The 26,327-nt window shown below is 37.6% G+C and overlaps 1 protein-coding gene across 3 annotated transcripts in view; it reads right to left on the bottom strand.

Moving 5' to 3' along the window:
- Positions 1-26,327, bottom strand: part of LOC150076169 (protein lin-37 homolog) — a 238,058-nt gene that overhangs the window by 122,969 nt on the left and 88,762 nt on the right. For all 3 annotated transcript variants that reach the window (XM_090387566.1, XM_090387567.1, XM_090387568.1), the window contains exon 4: positions 2,905-3,002. In XM_090387566.1, the coding sequence (XP_090243692.1) occupies positions 2,905-3,002 (98 nt within the window). The remainder of the gene's footprint in view (positions 1-2,904; positions 3,003-26,327) is intronic.

The raw sequence follows: 26,327 nt of genomic DNA, 5'->3' as shown, positions 1-26,327 counted from the left end.
AAGCAACGACCAGACGGCAAAATTGCAAGGGTCAGTGAAAGGTTGATGATGTTAGAGTTGAGCGCCGAGTCCAACGACTCGTACAGGCACAGCACTGTTGAAGAGTTGACTACCCAATACAACATGGGCCAACCAGGAACAATATCTGGCATGAATATGAGTCGCATGTATGGGCTATACCAGCAGATGACCCCTACGGCATCCTCTCCTAACCAAGGTTCATCAGCGTAAAAGACTTGCCTGGTGCAAAGAGCATGCAAGTTGGATGTTAGAAGAATGGAAGGTGTGCTGGTCAGATGTGTCACATTATTTACTCCACACCATGGATGGTCGTTTACGGATTTGGCGTCAACAACATGAGGCTCTTGATCCATCATGCATGGTATCAAAAGTGCAGGCCAGGAGGCAGTTATATGGTGTGAGGCACGTTTCACTGGCAGGAACTTGGACCCCTGGTGCATGTGGAACAACATATCAGTGGTCTCTGCTATCATCAACTGCTTGCTGACTGTGTACACCCTGCTATACGTTTCTCCGAATGGTGATGTTTCTTCCAAGATGACAAAGCGCCGAGCCATCGGGCACTTGTTGTAGGAATGGTTTGAGGAATGCAGTTCCGACTTCCAGCATATCAATTGGCCTCCAAATCTCCCCCGATATCAATCACATAGAGCACTTGTGGAACACTATGGAAAGGCATATCAGGCATCTGGATACACCAATCACCTCCATACCTGCATTGCTGACCGCATTACACACAGCTTGGGTGGCCATACCTCCCGAACACTTCCAACATCTAGTTGAATTAATGCCACGTTGGATAGCTGCTGTAATGAGGGTTAAAGGAGGATCTACAAAGTATTAGGTAGGTAGTCATAATTCAGTGATCACTCAGTATACGGCCGCTGTAGCCAAGTGGTCAGGCACGCGGGTGCATAAGTACATGTGTCTTGAGTGACCAGGGTTAAAGCCCATGACTGCTAAATATGGTGCTGTTTCTTGTATTATCATTATCATTCATTCTTTATAATTATCATTCATTCTTTTCTTTCTTGTTGATTCCTTTCTACCTCTCTCTCTCTCTCTCAGGGTAACTTGGGAATTTTTTTTTTTGGCTAGTGCAGCATAAGCCTCAGGCTTCCTTGCACCATATGGCTAATAATAACAATAATTTAAACCCATGTCCCTACAACAAGAGGCGAAGGTTCATAGTGGTATAAACTATGGTTTATATTCTTTTTCATGTCAGGGAGGCAGTCTGAATATACATTCTTTTGTCTGAACTGTTCAGAATAGTTTATAGAGGGATCATGTGGAAGTTGCTATAAGCTTTAATCCACAGATCATGACACCAATGTCTGTTATCTAAAGTTTGCAAAAATGATGAATAAGGAATTCAGAATTCTAAGCCTAATATGATTATCCAGGTAATTTCCTAAGAAGTAGAGGTTTACTTATACTTTTACCATTAATAGTAAGAGTACATGTAAATTTTCATACTGGGTAATCCTAAATTATCCAGTATGAACATAATAATGGTACCATGTTAACGGTAGGGAACATTTTTGTTATAACTTCATTGGAAAATGGATGATATTTCAATATCTGTGCTTGAGAGATTTTGATTTGATTTGATTTGATTTTTTATGGCGCATTGGCAGCTAAAGCCATAATGCGCCAAGTCAATTGCTGGAGAGAGAAGGAGACTCATTCTACCAATGAACTAATGCTGTTAAAGATAATCCAATCATGATTGAGGTTTATAATATCAAGTGTTATAGTATTCCTGATAGTAGCATCAGTTTTATCCTGGTAGAATATGTGTGCAGTTAAGGCTTCCAATCATAAAATCACCTTTACGTTTCATCCATGACAATACAGTGGATTCACCACTTAACACTCCCCTGGAGAAGTTTGGGTTTGAATCCTGTTAAAGACTGGAGGAATTCTTAAGCCCCTCTTCAACAGGAACTGTAGTTAGCCGATCTCAAATGAAGGGATTAAGTTATTCTGGGGCTTTTTCAGCACGTACAACATGTAAACCAGCACACGAACTCACATTTTTACAGATGTAATATACACCATAAAGAGCACAGGTCAAATTATATAAATGTAAAATATTACAGGAAATCCCAAGAACAAGTTTTATGTTGCCTAATTTATAAAGAATAAGATGCCAGTGTTTTTCTTGTCTTGTTCTACTCATGCAAAGCAAATAACTCGATAATCAGCTGGGCATTGAATAATGCCATTATATCTGAATGTTTAGAGTTTTTTCCAGATATTTAGAGGTTTGTTTGGATTAACAACTACCAACGAGTGTAAGTGTAGCTGACTTCTGTTGAATTATATTACTATATTAGAAACCATATTTTAGTTATTTGCCAAAACAAATCAGTAAGAATCTCACACTCAGATTTTGAAGAGCCAGTTTAGGTGGAGCTCTGCATGTTTCGTGTTCATATATTTCATTATATTCTAAAAAAAAAATATCTTGCATATCTTTTATAGAATACAATTTTGTTTACATTTTAAATTGTGCCGTGTGAATTATTCAAAACTGAATAATGCCATTATTCAATTTTATGAATAATTCATTACATTTACATTACATAAAATTAAAGGTGCATCTTGGCCGTTTAAAGATATTTTGAGTTATGGCTGGTTGAAAAGAACAATTTTGGAAAGAAAAAGACCTAAACAATATGAGGGTAAAAATGAGCTATTGGTAAGGCATGTTAAGATTAAATGAATTGCAGTTCCTTAAGATTCACATATAAAGTTTTATACATGGATGAAATTATTCAGTAAGAAACAAAAGCTTTGTTCTGGTTCACAGAACCCCTTAATTCTCCTTTGCAGAGCTGTCTCTCTCTCAATGTTATACAACTGTATAACACTCACTTGCATTTCTAGTAGCTACATCATCTTTACGTCTCCTCTTTCTCTGAGTTCTTTGAGTCTGTTTCTTTGTTGGTGATGATATAGGAGATGGTTCTTCTCTGTAAATAAATAAGTGAAATTTTAAAGTTATTCCAATAGCAGTAATGTTTAATATAAATTTTTAAATTAAATCTATTTAAATGGAACAAAATATAGTGGATCATTCTTCAATATGAAAAAAATACAGAGAAATAGAAGTAAAGAGAAAAAATATTTCATTTAATACCATTAGGACTTAATTAGGATTTAATACCTTCTCAAGAAATGTACATTGAAACTGAGTCTTCTAAATGAACAGAAAACTCACTACACTATCATTATGGGGAACTTCAATGCTAAGGTTGGAAAGAGACAAAACAGCACGGAAAGGGGAACTATAGGAAATTTTGAAATTGGTGAAAGAAATGAAAGAGGTGAGACTTGTGGAATTTGCAGAATCTAGAGGAATGTCAGTAATGAACACTTTTTTCAAGAAAAGGGTGAACAGAAAGTGGACATGGAAGAGCCCAAATGGATTAACAACTAATGAAATCGACTTCATCCTCACTAACAGAAGATAAATCGTGGATGATGTTACTGTCCTGAACAAGGAAAATGTTGGAAGTGATCATAGAATGATAAGATGCACGCTTGATATAGATATACGAAAAGAAAGGAAAAAACTGACTCGAGTAAATAATACAAAGGTCTTTGAGATAACAGAAGAGGAGAAAAAGCAGTATGTACTGGAACTTAACAAGTTTGAGCTTCTGCAGATGGCTCAGGACCAAGATATCGACGAGGAATATTACAACTTTCTGAAAGCGATAAAGCCCAAGAAACCTATTGGTAAAAAGAAATCCAAAGAAGAAAAAAAAATCCGTCAAGAAACACTTCTCAAGATGAACCAAAGACGACAAATGAAGAGCAAGAAAAACACCCACAGGAAGAAAATTGAGTATACTGAGTTATGCAAAGCCATTAGAACAAGACTCAGAGAGGGCATAAGAAAATTTAATACAAGAAAAGTAGAACAAGCATTAAGGGAAAACAAAGGATTTAAATCAGCAGACATGAGAAGTAATACAGAAAGACAAATGATACTGAAACTGAAGAATAGCGATGGTGTACTTATAAATAGCAGAGAAGGCATAATTCAAATTAGTAACACATACAACATGTTTGTTTGTTTGTTTGTTTTTTGGTTTTTAGGAGCATTAGCAACTAAGGCCATATTGCTCCGGGATATGCTGTGGTCATTTCCTGACCTTTCTGCATCCTCCGTATTTGGTGGTGACGGGCTCGAACCCCGGTCTAATCAAGAAGCGTGTGCTACGCACTGCTGCTCCTTCCCACCTGGCTACGGAGGCGCCTAACACATACAACATACCTGATATCCTTCCTGATGAGGTAGAACATGTGTTGAAGAAAATGAAGAATCAGAAAGCTCCGGGGGAAGATGAAGTTACTGTAGAGTTGTTAAAATTGGGAGGAAGAGACATGACAAAAAAAAAACTGGCAAGACTCTTCACAAAATACATTAGAAAAGGTGTGGCACCTAAGGAGTGGAATAATGCAATCATAGTTTTGCTGCATAAAGAAAGGAGATAAGTCAGAAATTGGAAATTATAGACCAATTAGCTTGTTATCCCACATCTACAAGTTGTTCACAAGGGTCATTACTAACAGATTAGAAAGAATACTTGACGAGAATCAACCGAAAGAGAAGCTGGCTTTAGGACAGGATTCTCAACTATGGATCACCCTTCACGTAATGTCACAGCTAATGGAGAAGGCAAATGAATATAAAACTCCATTATGCCTGGCATTTGTGGATTATGAAAAGGCATTTGACTACATACACCATAAGGAAATGTTTTGGGCACTGGAAAGACAAGGCATAGATACCCCATATATTATGATTTTGAAGAAAATATATGAGAATGCTACTTCCTTTATTAGACTAGACAAAGACAGTAATAAATTTAAAATTGAGAAAGGAGTTCAACAAGGAAACACAATATCTCTGAAGTTTTTTACTGCTGCCCTTGAGGAAGCTTTCAGAAGATTAGACTGGTCGCAGAAAGGAGTCAATGTGAATGGAGAGTACCTAAACCATTTACGATTTGCAGATGACATTATGGTCATAAGCCACGATCACAAAGAATTCGAGGAAAATCTTAAGTTATGTAGAGTTAGTAAGGATTTTGGACTAAAGATGAATATGGCTAAAACAAAAGTAATGATGAACAAGTATAGATAATGATTGAAGGAGCAGTAATTGAAAATGTGGAGTCATATACTTATCTGGGACAAGTCATTAGCTGTAATAATGATAAATGGTAAAAAGTCAAGAGAAGAATAAATTTTGGATGGTAGCATTCAGGAAATATAGTCACATACTGAGGAGCAATATCCCAATTTGTCGGAAACGTAAAATAATGAACCAATGTATACTCACCACCATGACATGGAAGTGAAACTTGGGCACTCACCAAAAGAATGGAAGAGAAGCTGAGAACTACACAGCGAAGAATGGAACAAATTATATTGGTAATCAGACTGTTAGATAAGAAGAGAAACACATGGATTAGGCAGAAAACTCAAGTAAAGGACATTCTTATCAAAACTAAATCAAAACAAATCTTATCAAAACAAACTTTGCTGTCTGGTTTAGTAGTCAGTTCCAGTCAAGATATAAAGATTCGACCACCAACCGGCCTGCGCAACTTTTCTACATCCTGCTGCGGCAGCGTGCTGTCATTGTTGATGACACTAGTGACGGTGCACTGCTGCAGCAGGGTCTGGAGAAGTTAAGTAGATGGGCTGAGAGGTGGCAAATGAAGTTGAACATTGACAAATGTAAAGTATTACATATGGGAAGCAGTAATCCCTGAGTAACATATCAACTCTGTGGTACCACACTGACAGTGGTAGAAAATGAAAAGGACCTGGGGGTAATTGTACAGGCAGATATGAAGTTTTCTGAGCAGTACAGACGGTCTGCAAGAGTTTGTTTGTTTGTTATTTGGTTTTTTAGGAGCATTAGCAACTAAGGCCATATTGCTCCGGGAATATGCGGTGGTCATTCCCTGACCTTTCCGCATTCTCCGTATCTGGTGGTGACGGGATCGAACCCCGGTCTAATCAAGAAGCGTATGTTACGCACTGCTACTGCTCCTTCCCACCTGGCTACGGAGGCGCCCCTCTGCAAGAGTAGGTCATGGTGTCTTGTCAATGATATAGGTCTGGAGGCCTCACTTTAAGAAGTGATGTAGAGCTGTTGGAACGAGTACAGAGAAGGGCAACAAGATTAGTGAATGGAACAAAGAGTTGCACTTACAAAGAAAGGCTTAAGTTTTGCAAATTACAGTGTCTGGAGACTAGGCACCTGCGAGGTGATTTGATTGAGGTGTATAATGCCTTCAATGGTCCTCTTGCTCAGAATCAGAATAAGCGCCTGAGAGGGCATAAATTCAAATTGAGGAAAGATGGTTGTATGATAGTTTGCCTTTAGACAGCGGGTAGATGATTGCTGGAACAAACTTCCATCTATCATTGTAGAAGTTGATAGCTTAAATGGATTCAAGGCAGAACTTGACAAACATTTGGAGCGAGTGGATGGGTGAAATAAGGGTTTTTTTTTTTTTTTTTTTTTTTTTTGGCTGATGCTATATACGCTTGCTTTCTTGCATCATGTGCCTTTGCTAATGCTAAAGAAATAAAATGGTCTTGAGTAGGACACATAGCTCGAAGACATGATTACAGATGGACTAAGAAAATAACAGAATGGTACCCAGGAGGAGCTAAGAGAAAACCTGGAAGACAACAACGGAGATGGGCAGATGAAATTCGGGGGTTGGTGGGTAGTAAATGGATGGCCATTGCACAAAACAGAAGGAACTGGAAAGTTGCTGGAGAGGCCTTCATCCTGCAGTGGATTGAAAATGGCTGATGATGATGATGCGCTTCTCAAAGTTTCTTTATTAAACAATTTTATTTCCGAATAGCAGGTAAAGTCTTTGGCCAGGATTCTTAAATTTATAAAATTTATCTTATCCCCATATCAAATTTTTCTATGTTATCTTGTGTCAATATGATACAGGAAAAAATATGAATATATACACTGGTGTTCAAAGAAAGTGCATCACCCCTTAAAATTGTAATTGTCAACAGAATAACGTAAATATATGGCAATATTTCTTAGAGATTGCATCAGATAAGATTGACACAGTAGGTTATGACATAATATTGCATCAGCTGTTACTTTCAGCTATATAAGCACGCTCTGCAAGAGTTGCAGTCATTCCTTGCTTGTGTCAGGATGGCGAGTCATGTGCAGTTGACAGCACGAAGAAAGTGTGCTATTGTTGCTTTATGTGAAGAAGGATGTTCTTCTCGTCATATTGCTTATAGAGTGTCTTGTAATCAGTCGACAGTGAGTAGATTTCTTTCCAAACTGGTTCTGCTGATAGGAAAAAATGAACCAGATGCAAATGAGTCTACACCAAAACAGGACCCCATTTTGAAGTGCTTATGCCTTAAAAACCGTAAAGCTTCCTCATCAGTGAAAAGAGAATGGGAAGAACATACAGGAGTGGTAGCAAGTGAAGTAACAGTCAAAAGACACCTCTTCAAAAATGGAGTTGTAGCCCATCGTCCTAAGAAGAAGCCCCTCCTTGCACAAAAAATGAAAAAGGCCCAATTAATTTGGTGTAAGGAGCATGTCAAATGGACCCCCAAGCAGTGGAAGTGAAAAAGTGGATGAGAAGAAATTCAACCTGCATGGCTCTGATGGGAGACAAATGATTCGCCATAGACATGGTGAAGAATACCATCAAAACTGTATGATGTGGTGGTGGTGGTGTAGTAGAGGTTTTGCGGCACAAAGGCAACTGAGGCCAAAATGTGCCTATTCAAATATTTGGAAAGGTACCAGAGTTTGCCTTATTTGATATTAGATATATTCATAAAGTCTAATTTGTTTCAGATAAGCAAAAAGCTCATCCAGATTGGCATTGTTTCCCAATAGGTGGGTTAGTGATAAAGGTTCTTGCATTTGAGTCAGAGAGAGAAAGAGAGAGAGGAAGGTAGTATTTCTGATATGGGAATAATACAAACAGTCTAATAGAATACGTCGAACTGTAAGTTGTGATGAACAATGTGTGCATATATCACCCATGAGCAGGAACAAGTGGGTCAGGTGTGTGTGTGTGCCCTATGCACAGTCTTGCCAGTATTACTTCTTCATGCCTGTTTTTCCTCAAGCTGGAGCTCCATATTTGTGGTTCATGTTTAATTTCAAATAATTTATTGTTTGCATGTGTCTTCCAAATATTTAACCATTGGTCCCTACAGATACGTTGGATATGTTTTAGGAAATCTATATAGGATACTTGGTAATGTGGAGGTGCACTGCTCTTTGGGTGCTGGCCTGCCTAGTCTGCTGTTTCGTTACCTGTGATGCCTGCATGCCCTGGAATCCAACAGAAACTTACAGTATGATTCAGATTCCTCCTCAAATGATTTAGACGAGACCGGATTTCTTTTTCTATGGGATGTGGGGTTGAGAAATTGTTACTTATTGCGGAAAGCGCACTCATGGAGTCTGTATATATTAAACTATTAGTGTTTAGACAGATATTGTCTATAGCTAGATGAATTGTATACAGTTCTGCAGTATAACTGCTACATTCAGCCGGGAGAGATATAGATACTGCAAATGAGGGAAAGACTGCTGCGGCACCTACGGCAGCATCTGATTTCGAGCTATCAGTATATATTAAGCAGCTCTGTGCAGTTGCTTGATGTAACAGTTTTCCAGGGACTTTTTCCCCCCATTGTTGGAAATAGGTGTCAGAGTAAGGTGGGCTTGAGGACCAAGGAAGATTAGATGTTCTTTTGGTTTCTTTCAGCATGTTTTCAAAATGAACAATCCAGCAATGCATCAACTCTTGTAGTCTAATACCAGTTGGTCTATTTTCGGTGGATTTATTGTTATCCTTTCAGGATTGAAAAGTAGCGGTTGATTCAGATGACCTGGAAAGCTTTTAAGCCTGGCTGCATAGGTGAGGAGTAACGTTTTCCTTCTGAGGTGGAGTGGTGGTGGTGGTTCGTTTGCCGCTATATAGAGACTTTGGACCGGGGATGTTCGAAAAGCCCCAAGAGCAGTTTGTTATTGTTATTTGGTTTTTAGAAGCATTAGCAACTAAGGCCATATTGCTCCGGGATATGCGGTGGTCATTCCCTGACCCTTCCGCATCCTCCGTATTTGGTGGTGACGGGCTCGAACCCCAGTTTAATCAAGAAGCGTGTTCTATGCACTGCTGCTCCTTCCCACCTGGCTACGGAGGCGCCCCCCAAGAGCAGAGCGAAGAGCACTGTGCTGTATGGTATTCAGTCTTGTAAGTACAATTTTCCTAGCTGAGTTGTATACTATTGAACCATAATCTAGACGTGACCTGATTAGCGAACAATACAAATGCAGGAGAGTATCTATCTGCATCCCATGCCATGGCAGAGATGGCTCTGAGTATACTGAGATTTTTCAAGCAGAGAGTTCTGAGATAAGTTATGTGCATGGCAAAATTGAGTTTAGTATCTAATATTAAACCTAAAAAGCGGATATTGCTGGCAAGAAGGATTGGCTGGTTTTTTAATTTAAGTTCAGGCTCTGGATGTAGTAGTAGTGGCATGTGATGCAAGAAAGCAAGTGTATGAGCTTATGCAGCATCAGCCAAAAAAAAAAAAAAAAAAAAAAAAATATCACACCATTCCCCCCAAATGCCTGTCCAATTCCTTCTTAAATTTATTCAATCTATCAACTTCCACAATGACAGATGGAAGTTTGTTCCAGCAATTAACCACCCGCTGGCTAAAGGCAAATTTCCGCACATTTATTCTATATCTGTCTTTCCTCAATTTATGCCCCCTTAGGTTCGTAATCTGAACAAGTGGAAGGATCCCATCAGAATTCAGCGTGCTCAACCCATTCAAGGCCTTATACACCTCAATCAGATCACCTCACAGGTGCCTAGTCTCCAGCCACTGCAATTTGCAGAACTTAAGCCTCTCTTGGTAAGAGGATCCCCTCATTCCCCTCAACAATTTTGTTGCCCTTCTACGTACATGCTCAAGAAAATCTACATCCTTCCTAAAATGAGGCCTCCAGATCTGTACGCACTACTCAAGACATGACCTGTCCATTGCCTTATACAGAGGGATAATCACCTCCTTTTCCCTGCTAGCAAAATTCCTGTATATCATTGACAACACCTGCCCTGGCAGCCTGTCTGCATTGCTCAGAAAACTTCATATCTGACTGCACAATTACTCCCAGGTCTTTTTAATTTTCTACCACCTTAAGTGTAGTACCTTACAGTTGGTACATATCTCTGGGGTTACTTCTATCCATATGCAGTACTTTACATTTTTCAATGTTAAACTTCAATTGCCACGTCTCAGCCCATCTGCCCAAGTTTTCTAGATCCTGTTGCAGTAACACACACTGCCATTACTATCATTAACAACCCTGCCAACCTTTGTATCATCTGCAAACGTCAATACTAAGCCTGATATACCTTCATCAATATCACTGATAAATATAAAAAACAACAGTGCACCCAACACCGAACCCTGTGGAACTCCACTAATAACATTATCCCACGAAGAGCAGCACCCATTGATTACCACCCTCTGTCTTCTCCCACTTAACCATCCTTTTATCCATTGTAGCAACTTACAATTAATACCATTCTGCTCCAATTTGTACAATAGTCTTCCATGCGCAACAGTGTCAAAAGCTTTCCTGAAATCAAAATATATGATATCAAAATTATTTTTTGCATCCAAAATGTAATCTGCACTTTTTACAGAAATGAACTGCAACTGTCTTTTACTTTGACAGGCGATAACCATTTTGTACAGGCCATGTCTCTAACTTATTTATGGAAAGTTGTAACTGTCTCTCTATGCTGCTAATGGTTGGTGAATGGCATGATATAGCAAGATCGTCGGCATACATATATATTTCTATGGTTTTGGGAATATTCTGCATCATGGCATTTAGCCTAATTGCGAAGAGAATAGGACTAAGTAATGACCCTAGGGGCACCCCTTCTTCTTGAATAAAATATTGTGAAAGTACATTCTGGTAACGAACTTGAAAAGTTCTGCACTTAAAGTTCTGGATGAATTGATGTACGTGTCCTCTCAACCCTAGAGCATACAGCTCTCGAAGAATGCCATGCCTCCATGTGGTATTGAATGCCTTTTCAATATCTAGACTCACCATTACCAGATGTTCATTTTTAACATATGCATTGTGAATGTTAGTTTCGGCTCTTACCATAAGGTCCAAGCAGGATCTGTTTTGTGAGAAACCATATTGGTTGATATTTAGCAGCATTTTACTTTCTAGGATCCATTTTAATCTCCTATGCATCATTTTTTCTAGTTTTACTTAAACAGCTGGTTAGGGAAATTGGTCGGTAGTTTTGTGGAAGCAATCGATCCTTTCCTGGTTTTGGAAAGGCAAGAATTACGGAATGATGCCACGAGGAAGGATAAACACATTCAAGAAATATCCGGTTGTAGAAAATTCATAGTAATAATTAAAGCTGTATTATTTGGATGTTTAAGCATTATATAGTAAATTCCGTCCGGTTCTGCTGCCCTGTTTGTTGATCTGTTCAGAGCTTCTTGGAGTTCAGCTAGGATGAATGGCTAATTATAAGAAAGGGATTGGGTGGTGTTGAAATTTATTTATATTTTTCTGCAGAGGTTTTGATTTTCAGGAAAGAATTGTCATACGCAAATGATGCTGATATTTGACTGAAAGTCTCTCCAAGAAAATCGCCTATTTCCTTTGGGAAAGACCGTTCTCATCCATTCTTAATCAAGATTGGAGCAGAAAAAGGAATGCATTTATTATTTAATTGTTGGATTTTCTTCCATATTAGCTGACTGCTGGTGTCCTTCGTGATGGTACTGGCAAATCTTATCCAGGATTCTTTTTTGGCTTGTCTTCTGATTAGCTGTGCCCTTGCCTTTTGTTTTTTATATAAAATGAGGTTGGCTGTTGTAGGAAACCTACGAAATAGGTTCCAAACTTTATTTTTTTTTCTCATTTTGCACTGTTACAGTGTTCTACCAGTGTTTTGCATGTCTTTTTTTGTTTGCAGAGGATTGAGGAATTGCCTCAGAAGCTGCCGCCAAAATTTGTGTGGTAATGTACTTGGTGACTTCATCTATTGGTTTGATTTAATAAATTGATCATCAAAATAAACACAGACTGAATATTTTGTCCAATTTATTTTGTGAATTTCCATTTTACTCTGTAATCTGGACAGTGAGATTGTTCTGTTTGTATTTTACATATAATTGGAAAACGATCACTGTTGTGTGGATCATATAAGGTTGCCCACTCCATTGACAGATTGACAGATCAATTGCTGAAGTGGAGCCTGTGGGTAGATGGACATAAGTGTGATGGCCAGAATTTAGTAAGGTTAACTACTGTTGATTCAGTAATGTCTCAATCAGATGTCCTCTTTTATCCACGTGTGAAGATCTCCACAATGGGTGATGCCCATTGAAATCTCCAAAAAGACAGAAATGTGGTGGCAATTGTGCTATAAGATCTTCTAGTTCTTTTAGCATGAAAAGTCTATTTGGTGGGAGGAATAACACTAAACAAGAGTTAGTGTTATTCCAAGTGCAATATGCACAGCAACAGCTTCTAAGTCAGTCTGTAGAGAGATAGGTCGAGCTGGGATTTTAGAGTTAACTAGTATTGCTACTCCTCCACATGCGGATTTTGCAGTATTCCTGTCTTTTCTGTACATTGTGAAGTTTCTAATTCAGAGAGTTACCTGTGGTGTTAAATTAGTTTCTTGCAGACAAACACTCACTAGATTGTACCTATTGATCAGGTCATATATATCATCAGTATTGGCTCGTATGCTTCTGCAATTCCATTGAAGCATGTGCTGCATTACTTGGTTTTAGGAGTTATGTTTTGATCTGTCTGTTTTTTTGGAGCAGTTTGTTTGTAACGATCTGTTTAATTTCTGTCTTTTTTGGGGGAAACCGGTCTCTGCATCCATGTGTTCTTCTGCATGAAGTTCTAATATAGTTTCTTCTAGGTTATTTTTGTTGTCAACATCCATATGCAGTGCTTTTTTTTGGGACGGTACGCAACAGTATGGTGTACCGACACCTTTATTAACAGTGACGTGTGACATTTGGATACAGTACACTTCGAAATTTGTAATACAGGTGACCCCCGCTTAACGCTGATAATTCGTTCCGTAAAAACAGGGCGCTAAGTGAATCCGCGCTAAGCGAGCGCCGCATTCCCATAACGTAACATATGATTTTCGGTCGGTGCCATAGGATATTTCCTAATCAATAATAAATGGTAGTGAAAAGATGCACAAATGTCAGTCAGAATATTTAATATTCAAATATTTGTACATATAAAATATTCTGTATTACATAAGTATATAATTATGTGGTAACTACTTACGTATCAAAATTAAACTTACAATTCCAATTAAAATCATGAATTTAACTGATCTAAATTGATTTAATTTAAATTGATGAATTTAATCATGAAAACTGTGTCGATTTTGGGTTGAACTTTGGCCCTCTTCCAAATAAACTAAAAGGGATATTAATTTTAAATCCCCCGCAGCGTTACCACCCAACAATAAAGTCAACCGATCCTTTGCCGCTTTGAAACCTTACATGCTTTTTTCTTCTTTCAATATGAAACTTCTTTTAGGCATTCGTTTCCACAAAAGTCCTGCTTCATCTATGTTAAAAACTTGTTGAGAAGTATAACACATACTATCCCTCTTCAATAATTTTAACAAGCTCTTTTTTGAAAGTTTCGGATCCTTCTGCACTTCTCCCTGGATTTTAAATCTATTCAACCAGCCCTTACTAGTTTTAAATGGTTCCACATTTTTTTTTTTTTTTAGGTGAGTTTTCTTCAGATCATCATATTGGCTAATCTCTCTCTCTCTTTTTTTAATAATATTTAACTTAACTGAATTCTGCATTGGATATTATCTTCAATAAAATTAGTTAGTCTTTCCATTTCAATCCTAATAGCCGGCCTAGCCCTAGTTTGCTTGCAGTGGAACAGTTATCTTTCCCGCTGCTAAAATTAATTCTTTATTTTTTTTTATAATTGTTCTTACAGTTAAACTTGCAAGTCCTAAATTATGGCACACATCCGCTTGTCTTTGACCGGAATTGATTCTCTTCAAAATGTCTAATTTAATTTTAAAATTCAGTCTTTTTCTTACATTTATAGTCTTCGTACTGCACTCAGGCATTGTTGCTTTTTCATTCTTATCCGCCATTAACTCTTCGAAAATGTAACTGCGTTGGTTGCATTAATTATGATACAATGTTCAAGTAAGCTGTCCGTTTCGCACGATGTCTAATACGGTACTGAGTGATGACTAGACTTCGGATAAATGCATATAACACAAATATTACAAACTTGATCATTTTTTAAAATGTTGATCTTGGAACTACGTAACAAGTTACTGTACTGCAATTAATTTATCGTGCAAGAAAATTTCACTGAGCGTGGGAAAATTTCTTAAGTCAGCATGGGAAATGTTTTAATGCTGTTTTGCTATTCATTTTCAAGCTATCGACTCCATCAAATGAAACGATTTCGTTAAATATGCCAAAAATGCAATCTGTAAAAGAGCGTTATAGTGATCTGTGACAGCGTTATAGTCAGATATGGGTTATAATATAAGAAGTGTTATAGCGAATCAGCGTAAAGCGAACCGCGTTATAACGAGAGCCTGCTGTATTCTGTAAATTATTTTCACATGTTTACCTACTATTGAAATAAGCTTAAAATTATTTAACTAAATTTGCATTTTTTACTGTCTATTGTTAAGATATTTCTATATAAAACTGTATAACCATTTTTATAATTCTAAATTACTCAGTCGGACCTCTGTTTAACGAAGTCCTTTTATAGCGAATTACTTTGACTTCCCCTTGGAAGTTACATTTAAAATACTTTCCGCTGAGCGAAGAAAATTTTCATATAGCAAACGGATTAGGAGAGAATTTCTCAGTATGCACTGTAGCTTTTTTTTTTTTTTTTCTTGGTAGTTGTTGGCGCATCAGCTTCTGTGGCCACCTCCCAAGGTTTTTGCAGTACTTTGATCCAAGCCCGAGGCGGGATTCAAACCCGCAACCTTTGGGTTGCCAGGCAGGCACTTTACCCACCTGGCTAGCCCGGTCGGCATTAAGAGAGCTAACGCATTCTACAACTCAGTGGTACCTGGTAAAACCTATCCGACCACCTGTCCCACATACGGAGGAGTCTCACTAGTCAAGGGTGAGCAGATCAAGGTGTATTCCCAATGGGCTCTGGCCCATCTTCTACTGCAGTGATGTCCAACCTTTTCCCGTACAGGGGCCATATTCAAAAAAATTCAGAGTTATATTTCTTTCGCAGACTGCACTGAGTGATTAGAGAAAAAATAGTGTGCCACATTTTCCATATCTTGTTGCACGTAAAAGTAAAATTGAAAATATTTGAAAATTTTATTAAGTACAATACACAATTACATTTAGTGAACATTTACATTTACATTTAATGAGAATTTTTTTGATAATTAACAAAATTTAAAATGCTGTTTTAGTTCACTTTCCTCGCAGGCTGTAGGTTGGACACCTCTGTGAATCAACTGTAAGTGTCCCGTTCGAGAATTAGAAAAGTGATTTTCTTTTACCTCTGACAAATAATCATCTGTTGTTTCGCGGAAGTGCTTTATCCACTTTTTCAATAAATTTTCCCTATCTCTGTTAACTTGGTCACAGTACCTGAATATCCAAATGACACCGACATTTTGGACAGTTTCGAAAAAAGAAAAGAAAAAATTTAAATTTAAGAATTAGTGACAATACTGATGACGAGAGATGGAAAATGAGGACAATGAAGGTATTAATCCTTCTAAACATGAATTGTTGGCATTTGGTTAAAGCGAAGTTAGAAAATTGTCAATTTTACATTTAAAAGAAAGAGATGCAATTTGTGGATTTCAGGGATACCTATTTGATAAGGTTTCCAAAGAATTTAAGAACGCTCTGAGTACAATACCAATTTTACCGAGTGAATGTGAATGAGGATTTTTACAAATGAATCTGATCGCCAGCCCAACCAGCACTTCGTTGATAACTACATGTTTCTTAAAATTGTAGGCCCGCCACTGACCCGTTTTGATCCAGCAAAATATGTCGATTCATGGCTGCGTCGGAAACGTCATTCAGCAACCGACACACAAAAAGGAAGAAAAGAAGTCAGCATAGGACAGGGTCACCAACCTGCAGCTCTTTTAACACGTAACTGCGGTTCTTTAACTTTACAGCTCACATGAAGCACAATTTGAAACGGGGTTAGAGGACTTAAAAATCAAGTACATATGGAGTGCAAGACTAAAATGCCTTAAAACTGAAATTGAGGATTTGGAGAGGCAAAAGGCTGCCCTTTTTCTACACAAATGGACGGAGATAGATGAGTTTAAAATGCAGACTAAATTGTGTTTGATTCGTGGAGTAGCTTACCAGACTCATATATAAATTTGAAAATATTTGCGTTTGGACTTCAGTTTTTGGTTCGACATATTTCTGTGAGCAAATATTTTTGAACATGAACTATATTAAAAATAAATCAAGAAACCGTCGTCTGAACATTGCGAGCATGTTTAAAGCTCAGCATGTTTAATTACAACATATTCGCATGATGTTGATGCTCATGAAGTTCATCAAAAAAAGTCATTAATTTGTACCTAATTGGGGCGCCTCCATAGACAAGGTGGGCAGGAGCAGCAATGCGCAGCACACGCTTCTTGATTAGACTGGGGTTTGAGCCCGTGACCACCAAATACGGAGGATGTGGAAATGTCAGGGAATAACAGTTTTTTGAATATGCCGGATGGTTACCTTTGCAATTGGGACAGGTGAAGGAGGTTACAGTACAATCACAGCTTGCGTGTGTTATGTTGAACCACAGTTTGGGCAAATCATAGTACCACGGCATGCTACCTGGGAGTGTCCATATTTCTGGCATTTATAACACCTGATGGGATTCAGTATATATGAATGTATACAACAATTCAGATACCCTGCTTTAACCACTGTTGGTAAGTTTGGGGTATTAAAGGTCAGTATTATGTTCCGTGTTGGCTTTAATTCTCCATTTTTCCGGATTAATATTCTTTTTGCGTGTATTACTCTTTGATCTGTCAATTCTTGCACAATTTTATCCTCTGAGATGTTAATGAGGTCCAACTCTGCTATAACTCCTTTGGATGTATTCAGAGTGGCATGGGGCATTATTTTCATGGGAATTCCACCAAATGTAGTTAGTTTCAATAATATTTCTGTGTGTTTTGGCTTCATTGTCTCTACCAGCAGATCTCCAGACTGTAACCGCTTTACCATCTTCCGTGATCCTGCAGCATTTTCCAAGCATTTCTGGATTAGAAATGGGGATAATTTGCTCACAGGAAAATCTGATACAGAATGAATAAGGAGAAAGGCTGGGTGATCTTGTTGACATAGATCTGTTTTTTGTGTTTTATTTTGATAGGAGTCATGATTGGGTTGGTCTTTATCAGTAGGTGATCGCAATGATCAAGTATGGTTTCTTTGTTCATTTTGTACTCCTTTTGGCCCTGAGGGCTGGTTTTCCCACTCAGGTTACTGGCCCCACCACAGGGAGGCAAGAGTAATTCCATGAGTGGCCAAGAGGTTGTTATGTTAGTTGGGTTAGTAACTCTAATAAAAATAAAAGGAAAGGTGTCTTTTCTTTCCTAACCTAACTTACAACTTGTAAGATGAAGTCTACTGTGCTTTTTAAAAGAACTAAAGAGAAACTAATGGGAAATTTAAAGAGAAGAGTGATTCCTTTAAAGGAGAATGCTTTGAATCACTTTATAGAGCTCAGAAAATTGCTTGGCCACAAACGCTTGGCACCAGGGACCGCTGTATGATGTCTATAGTGAATTCCCTACCAGCCAAATGATATGGGGATGCATTTCATATTGTGGAGTAGATCACCTGCAGTTTATAAAAGGTTCCATAAAGGCCAATTGATACCTGGCTATATTGGAAGGTAAATTGCTGCCAACCATTAGAGACCATTTCAAACTGCCAAGTAACTGCATCTTTCAGGACAACTCTGCTCCTTGTCATCGGGCAAAAAGTGTAAGTAGGCACTTCTGTAATTACTTTAGCTTCATATCTGCATTAGAGGTTTGACAGTAATGTGTTTACATTTGTTACAGGTAAAACAAAATGTTGGAAGATTGGTCCATTACAACTCTTAGCTGGCCAGGAAACACAGCCCAGACCTGAATCCTATAGAGAACTCTTGGTATGTGTGGACTCTGCAGTTGCCAGAAAGAAACCAAAGACCCTTGGTGAACTTCAGGAAGCCATAATTCGTGATTGGAACCACGAACTATCAGTTGATTATCTCCAGAAATTGATCTTGTCAATGTCTCGATGGTGTGCTACTGTCATCAGGGTCAGAGGCAGTTCAACTAAATATTAGTTTGCACCTGGTGAACTTTTCATTTTGTTTTCCATTTAAAATGATAAACTGAAGCAAATTAAGGACTTCTGATAACATTTCAGCCATATTTGTCGTATTTACCAAAACTGTTGTATAAAGGTTGCAAATGCTCATTTTGGAATATTTTGAGAGCACCTGTCAAATATTACTTAGCTTTGCCTTAGCTATTAATAAATATCTTTTGTTTATATTTCTATTTGTGATGCTAGTCATTAATGTAACATACCATCACAAAAAAGGGTTAGAAAATGTGAAATTCCTAAGCGATTCACTTTCTTTGAGCATCAGTGTATGTACAGGGAAATTATAAAGTATTCCCCTGTACTTAAAACGTTTTTAACAAATTTATTTCTCACATGAAAGGAAAACAATGGACCCAAGGCCATAAAAAGAGTCAAGTTTGGTTTCCATCAATTTGTAATTATGTCTGTGGCCACCAGAGGCACTGCTTTAGGAAAAACAAGAATTCACTCATTTGGAGTGAAAAAAAGTGGCAAAAACCACTACACTATCACTAAGAACTCTTGTCTTACTTCATGATGTTAGCACTTACAAAGCTCAAACATCTAAAGCTATCTGACAGCCCTAAAGTTAATGTTTTTCCATAAGTTGAGTTCAAGAAAAGACAACTTGTTGCCACAAATCAACAATGATCCAGAAGGAAGGCTTAGCATTAGCATTAGTAGAGGCATATGATGCAAGAAAGCAAGCTTATTCAGCATCAGCCAAAAAAAAAAAAAAAAAAACTCCACTCCCATTTCACCCCTCCGTTCGTTCGAAATACCTGTCCAGTTGAGCTTTAAATTTGTTTAGGCTATCAACTTCAACAACAAGTGATGGAAGTCGGTTCCATCAACCAACCACCCGCTGGCCAAAGGCAAATTTCCGCACATCTATCCGACATCCGTCCTTCCTCAATTTGAATTTATGCCCACTGAGGTGATTATTCTGGGCAAGATGAAGAATCCCATTGGCACTGAGCATGCTCAAACCATTCAAAGCCTTATACACCTCTATCAGATCACCTCGCCGATGCCTAGTCTCCAGACTCTGCAATTTGCAAAACTTAAGCCTTTCTTCGTAAGAGCAACCCTTTGTTCCATTCACTAATCTTGTTGCCCTTCTCTGTACCCGTTCTCTCTACATCCTTCTTGAAATGAAGCCTCCAGACCTGTATACAGTACTCAAGATGTGGCCTAACCATTGCCTTGCTCATGGTGTCTTGTCAATGATATACAGGAATTTTTCTAGCAGGGATAAGGAGGTGATTATTCCCTTGTATAATTATTATTATTATTAATAATAATAATAATAATAATTATACAAGGGAATAATCACCTCCTTATCCCTGCTAGAAAAATTCCTGTATATCATTGACAAGACACCATGAGCTACTCTTGCAGCTCGTCTGCACTGCTCAGAGAACTTCATATCTGCCTGCACAATTACCTCCAGGTCCTTTTCATTCTCCACCACTGTCAGTGTAGTACCGCAGAGTTGATACGTTGCTCTGGGGTTACTGTTTCCCACATGTAGTACTTTACATTTGTCAATGTTAAACTTCATTTGCCACCTCTCAGCCCATCTGTTCAACCTTTCCAGATCCTGTTGCAGCAGCATAGCGTCAGTAGTGTCCTTAACGACCCTGCCAACCTTTGTATCATCTGCAAACTTGGACATTAAACTTGATATCCCATCATCAATATCATTCATAAACACCGAAAACAACAACGGACCCAACACTGAACCTTAAGGAACTCCACTAATAACATTAGTCCACGTTGAGCAGTGTCCATTGATTACCACTCTCTGTCTTCTGCCACTCAACCATCCCCTTATCCATAGCAGCAATTTGCCTCCAATGCCACACTGCTCCAATTTGTGCAGCAGTCTTCCATGTGCAACAGTATCAAAAGCCTTTCTAAGATCCAAATATATAATATCAAAGTTATTCCCTGCATCCAGTTCTTTTGTGACTACATCATAGTATCCAATCAAATTGGTCAGGCAAGACCTGCCCTTAACAAAACCATGCTGCGTCTGAGCTATAACTGAATTCTTGTCTAGATGTTCCTGCAGTGCTTCTTTAACCAGTGCCTCCATTAATTTACCTGGAACAGAAGTTAAACTAACAGGTCTATAATTACTTGTGTCAGCCTTTGATCCTCCTTTGTGAATTGGGGTTACATTTGCACATCTCCAGTCTATGGGTACCTCCCCTGAGTCCAAAGAAGCTCTCATAATTATGGCTAGGGGTTTGCATACTTCCTTTGCTGCCTCCTTTAATATAACTGGATAGATCCCATCCACCCCAGGTGCCTTTTTTATGTTTATCCTCAACAATCTCTCCTCCACTTTCCTCTCAGTTATTACAAAATCATCCAGCTCACTGCCAATGTTTACTTTACCTACATCATTCTCCTTCCTGAATAACTCCTCATGCGTGAATGTAGATGCAAAATACTCATTTAGATTGTTAGCCACCTGAGCAGGATCCTCAACTGTTTATCACACGTCTAAATCTAATTCCCAAGCCACTAAACTAGTTATGGAATTCCCTTAAGTGACCTCCTCTTAAGTGTATTACAACTGATATAAAATTGCATTAAAGGTATAATGCATTGAAGATGCAGTTTGTCACGATCCATTACAATGTTCTAACAATGAACTGAAATGATTATTATTGCTATCACCTAAGTAGTTCCTGATATGCCCCATAAAGTTGAGAGGAAACTGAATTTCTCTGAGATGTTTGTCACACCACCTAGCACCCATGGCAAACATCTGCAAAGTTACTTTGTCATTACCCCAACTTTATCCTGTTCTTCCTATTCCTGTTGTGTTTGCTATTCTTACATTGATTGTTTTATCTATCATTTATTTCTCATTCCATTATCCACTGTTTACCCAATAATGATTTCTTTAGATTCTCTTTAAGTGGCATGGTGTATGGGTATATTGGAAATCCAATTGAAGGAAGTGAAGCATTTCTCCCTGCATAAGTTAGAATCTAACTTTAGTGCTCAAAGAAAAAACTCAACAGATTGGTACATTCAGATATTTCATGATACACTTCTATATCACTTTATCCGTGACTATTTGCTGTATTGTTCTTACTGTCACAAAACTTACTGCTACATATGACTAAATCTTTGCCATACTGTTTAGAGCAGCAATTTCCAAAATTTACATAATAGCACCCAGGGGCGCACCCAGGGTGTTTGCTGCCTGGGTGCGAGAAATAATTTGCCACCCTTTAGGCATTTTACATCAACTGTTTTCTCGTCAGTCACTGAAAAGTTAATGAAGACAAGTTCGATTTGTATGTATATGTCTTATTTTTAAGGCTAAATGCACAAGTCATAATATGTTATGGGTTGAAATTAACTATATAATACTGGTGTAAATACATTATAGTTTACCCATAAGTTTAACTACATGTAGTAGTGTAAAGGCATCATTTGATTTTATCTGATATTGTGGCTACCTTCACAACGAGATATCAATGTTCTACCAAACTACAACAGAACATATAAATTTGTACAACTTAATTTTTGTTAGTAAAGTTTTATTTGGCAGAATTTCGAGTATTACTATCCCGAGATCGATCATTATACAAAGTAAATGCATCATATATTGCATCCAATTTGTACTTGAGTGCTTTTATTGCCTCAACCCTGCTTTCCCACCTGGTCTCACACGCCAGTTTAACTAATGTGGGGCACTCTTCCATTAAAATTTTCTACTGATATATATAGATGCCAAAAAGTAAATATATATTTCCTGAACAATGCCAAAAAAATTTTCAATTTCTAGAGAAACTTTTGCGGCATCATTTATTACTACATTTAAACTATGTGCTGTGCATGGCACATAAAATGCTCTCGGGTTGATATCTAAAATTCGTTTCTCAACACCACTATTTTTACTCTTCATGTTAGCCCTGTTGTCATAAGATTGGCCACGCATGTCATTAACATTGTTTTCTTGCTTTAAAAAAATAAGTACAAAATTAGTAAGACCCTCACCTGTTGTATCTGAAATTGAACAAAAGCCTAATAAATGTTCTTTTACTTCAATTTTTTTTGTTTCATTATTTAAGTTAACAAATCTTACAATTATCGTTATTTGTTCTTTGTGATTAGCATCTGGCGTACAATCTAATATAATCGAATAATATTTACTTTGTTTTAACATATCTAAAATAGTATTTTTCACTTTCTGACCAATGACAAATATTATATCATTCTGAATTTTATCCCCTAGATAATGAGGCATTTTTTTACTATCATTTTGAATGTGTGTTAAATGTTCTGAAATAATAATATCAAACTGTGCAAATGTTTCTATTAATTTTAGAAAATTTCCGTTTCTTACAATTTATTATTATGGCCTCTTAAAGCTAAATTTTGCGCTGCCCAAAATTGAACTGCGTAAATAATTCTTTCTATTACTGTTTTCCATCTCTGTTTTTCCAATTTTATAAAATTCTCACTGAATGCATCAATCGTGTTTTCATGTTTAATAGATTTTTTGAGATAAATTCACGATTTAAAACTGTCAGTGTGTGCTTTACTTTTTTTCGTGTTTATCTAAAGCTCTCGATAATTGTTGCCAATCAAAAAAACCAATATCATCTTTAAAACCTGTAGTTTTATTATGAAATAGTTTGCAACAAAGGCAGAATACAGAATTTTACTTTGAATATAATAACCAGCTTCTAAGTATTTTTTCCCCATTACTTAATTGTTTATAATAACATTCTGCAGAAAATGACCAATTCTTATCATCTAAAGGAAAGTTGTAACGTTGAACTTGTTCTAGATCGAGATCTACTAAAAACATTCTAATACTGTTCATTAACAATTTTGGCCATAACCCTGGATTGTGCATATCATTTTCGAAACATTTACTGGTCAAATCTGAAATATCACCAGTAGAGGTTCCTGTCATACATTCAACTTTTGATGAAATTTCTTCAATAGGCGGTTGATTTTCCAAAAAGCAATCTTCTACTGAATTTTGAGTGATGTTTTCTTCTTCACTGATTTTGTCATCATATAAAGTTTCTAACTGTGATTGCGATGATTCTTCAGTTTTTTTTTACGTTTTGAGATGTTGGTTCAAAAAAATCGTGAAATTGAAGGAGTAACTTTTTTTTATACTCTCCTCTTTTTCTAGTTTTCTTTTTTTGGTGGCTGCGCCAGAAAGTTTATTTTTCTGTCAGCCATCTAAAAAGAATGATTCAACAAACTGTTATTTAAATAAATAATATTTAACAAAAAAAAAAAAAAAAAAAAAGAGTAATTATAATTATAAATCATCAAAAATTATTTAATTTCATCCAAAATTATTAAAAATTTAATTTTAATTTTCCGCCCCATTACTTATAATTATTAAAATAATAATTAACAATTATTATTTAAAGTCGGGGCTTAGAGGGGAACAGGTATCCTGTGTGTTATCAGACACTCAGTCTAAAACACTGTCGATGGATCCAATATCTTTCTATTACAGAAGATTTAGGAGAAGTCCAGTTGGCCTACCACCCTAAAATCCACTCATGCATACCTTCTCGATGGTAAGCCCTGTTACATCACTTAGGTGGCAACAAACATGTAGAGTGGTTCTCTTCAAGACGCCTGGTCAGCGTGAAGAGGAAAAGACCAAACCCTCCAGCATATGACAGCATGACAAAACAAATGGCCCTCAGTTCCCAGCGGCTTTCACTCCCCCTCTTACGGCAACGAGAGGATCAGAGTGGAAGCAGAGGGTGCTAAGAATCTCTGGGTACGACCAGGCTGCCATGCACGGAAACTGAACTTGGCCTGTTACAATGTAAGATCACTCATCGGTGAAGACAGGATATTAGAACTGGAAAAGGAATTAGAAAATGTGAATTGGAATATCATCGGTTTGGCTGAAACAAGAAGTAATGAATCACTTATAAGTTTATCAAGTTTGTTATTGTTATTTGCGGCCATATTGCTCGGGATATGCGGTAGTCATTCCCTGACCTTCCCGCATCCTCCGTAATTGGTGGTGATGGGCTCGAACCCCGGTCTAATCAAGAAGCGTGTGCTACAGTTTATCAAGTGGAAATCTGCTGTACACCAATGGAAAGAGTGAAAGGAGTGAAGGTGGAGTTGGGTGGTTTCTGGTCCATAAAGATTTAAAAAACAACATTTTGGAATTCAAAAGTACATAACCACCAAGGGTGTCAAGACTAATACTCAAGATTTCTAAGAGGTACAAGCTATAAGCTTGTACCTCTTAGAAATAAGGCAATGTTTCGGGCACTGGAAAGACAAGGCATAGATACTCCACATATTATGATTTTGAAGAAAATATATGAGAATGCTACCTCCTTTATTAGACTAGACAAAGACAGCAGGAAATTTAAAATCGAGAAAGGAGTTCGACAAGGAGACACAATATCTCCGAAGCTGTTTACTTCTGCCCTTGAGGAAGCTTTCAGAAGATTAGACTGGTTGCAGAAAGGAGTCAATGTGAACGGAGAGTACCTAAACCATTTACGATTTGCAGATGTACATTGTGGTCATAAGCCACGATCCCAAAGAATTAGAGGAAAATCTTAATCAGTTATGCACAGTTAGTAAGGATTTTGGACTAAAGATGAATATGGCTAAAACAAAAGTAATGATGAACAAGTATGTCACAGAAAGATAAATAATGATTGAAGGAGCAGTAATTGAAAAGGTGGAGTCATATACTTATCTGGTATAAGTTATTAGCTGTAATAATGATAAATGGCTGGAAGTCAAGAGAAGAATAATTTTTGGATGGATAGCATTCAGGAAATATAGTCACATACTGAAGAGCAATATCCCAGTTTGTCTGAAACGTAAAATAATGAACCAATGTATACTCCCCACCATGACTTATGGAAGTGAAACTTGGGCACTCACCAAAAGAATGGAAGAGAAGCTGAAAACTACACAGCGAAGAATGGAACGAATTATATTGGCAATCAGACTGTTAGATAAGAAGAGATAACACGGATTAGGCAGCAAACTCAAGTAAAGGATATTCTTATCAAACCTAAAGAACTAAAATGGTCTTGGGCAGGACACATAGCTCGAAGACATGACGACAGATGGACTAAGAAAATAACAGAATGGTACCCAAGAGGAGCTAGAAGAAAACCTGGAAGAGAAAGGCGGTGATGGATAGGTGAAATTCATGAGTTTGTGGATAGTAAATGGTTGGCCAGTACTTAAAACAGAAGGAACTGGAAAGTTGCTGGAGAGGCCTTCATCCTGCAGTGGATTGAAAATGGCTGATGATGATGATTTTAAGTCACTTATTATTAATTTATTGTTGAGATTTGTAATATAAGAATTATATAATTTAATGGCCTTCAGCATCGGCACCCCTAAATATTCGACGCTCAGGTACAATGCACCCTTTGCACCCCTGGTCGGCACGCCCCTGATGGCACCCCATGTCAAGATTTTGCATAAACCCCTTGATTCTCACACAGCTCTCCTTAACTTTGTGATACTGTCATGATAAGCCTTTATTTCTTTCCACATGTTAATTAAACTTCTGGGTGCCTTCTTTGGCTGCTTTAAATAATAATGAGAGCAACCTTGTATTCAGAGAAAGTCCCTACATATGTCTCTCACATATTACAAGGCCAATTCAAAGGGTGAGGTAAATAATTACAAACCTGTAAGTATCGCTTATGTGCCAAGGAAAATAATGGAGACAGTATTTAATAAAGTAATGCAAAATCGTCTTGATAGGAATACACTTGGTC

The sequence above is a fragment of the Mastigoproctus giganteus genome, chromosome 13 (genome assembly GCF_048544385.1).
Source record: "Mastigoproctus giganteus isolate SK-2022 chromosome 13, ASM4854438v1, whole genome shotgun sequence".
Classification (NCBI taxonomy): Eukaryota; Metazoa; Arthropoda; class Arachnida; order Uropygi; family Thelyphonidae; genus Mastigoproctus; species Mastigoproctus giganteus.
The sequence above is the reverse complement of the archived record's forward strand: the minus strand, read 5'-3'. Positions and strand labels throughout refer to the sequence as shown.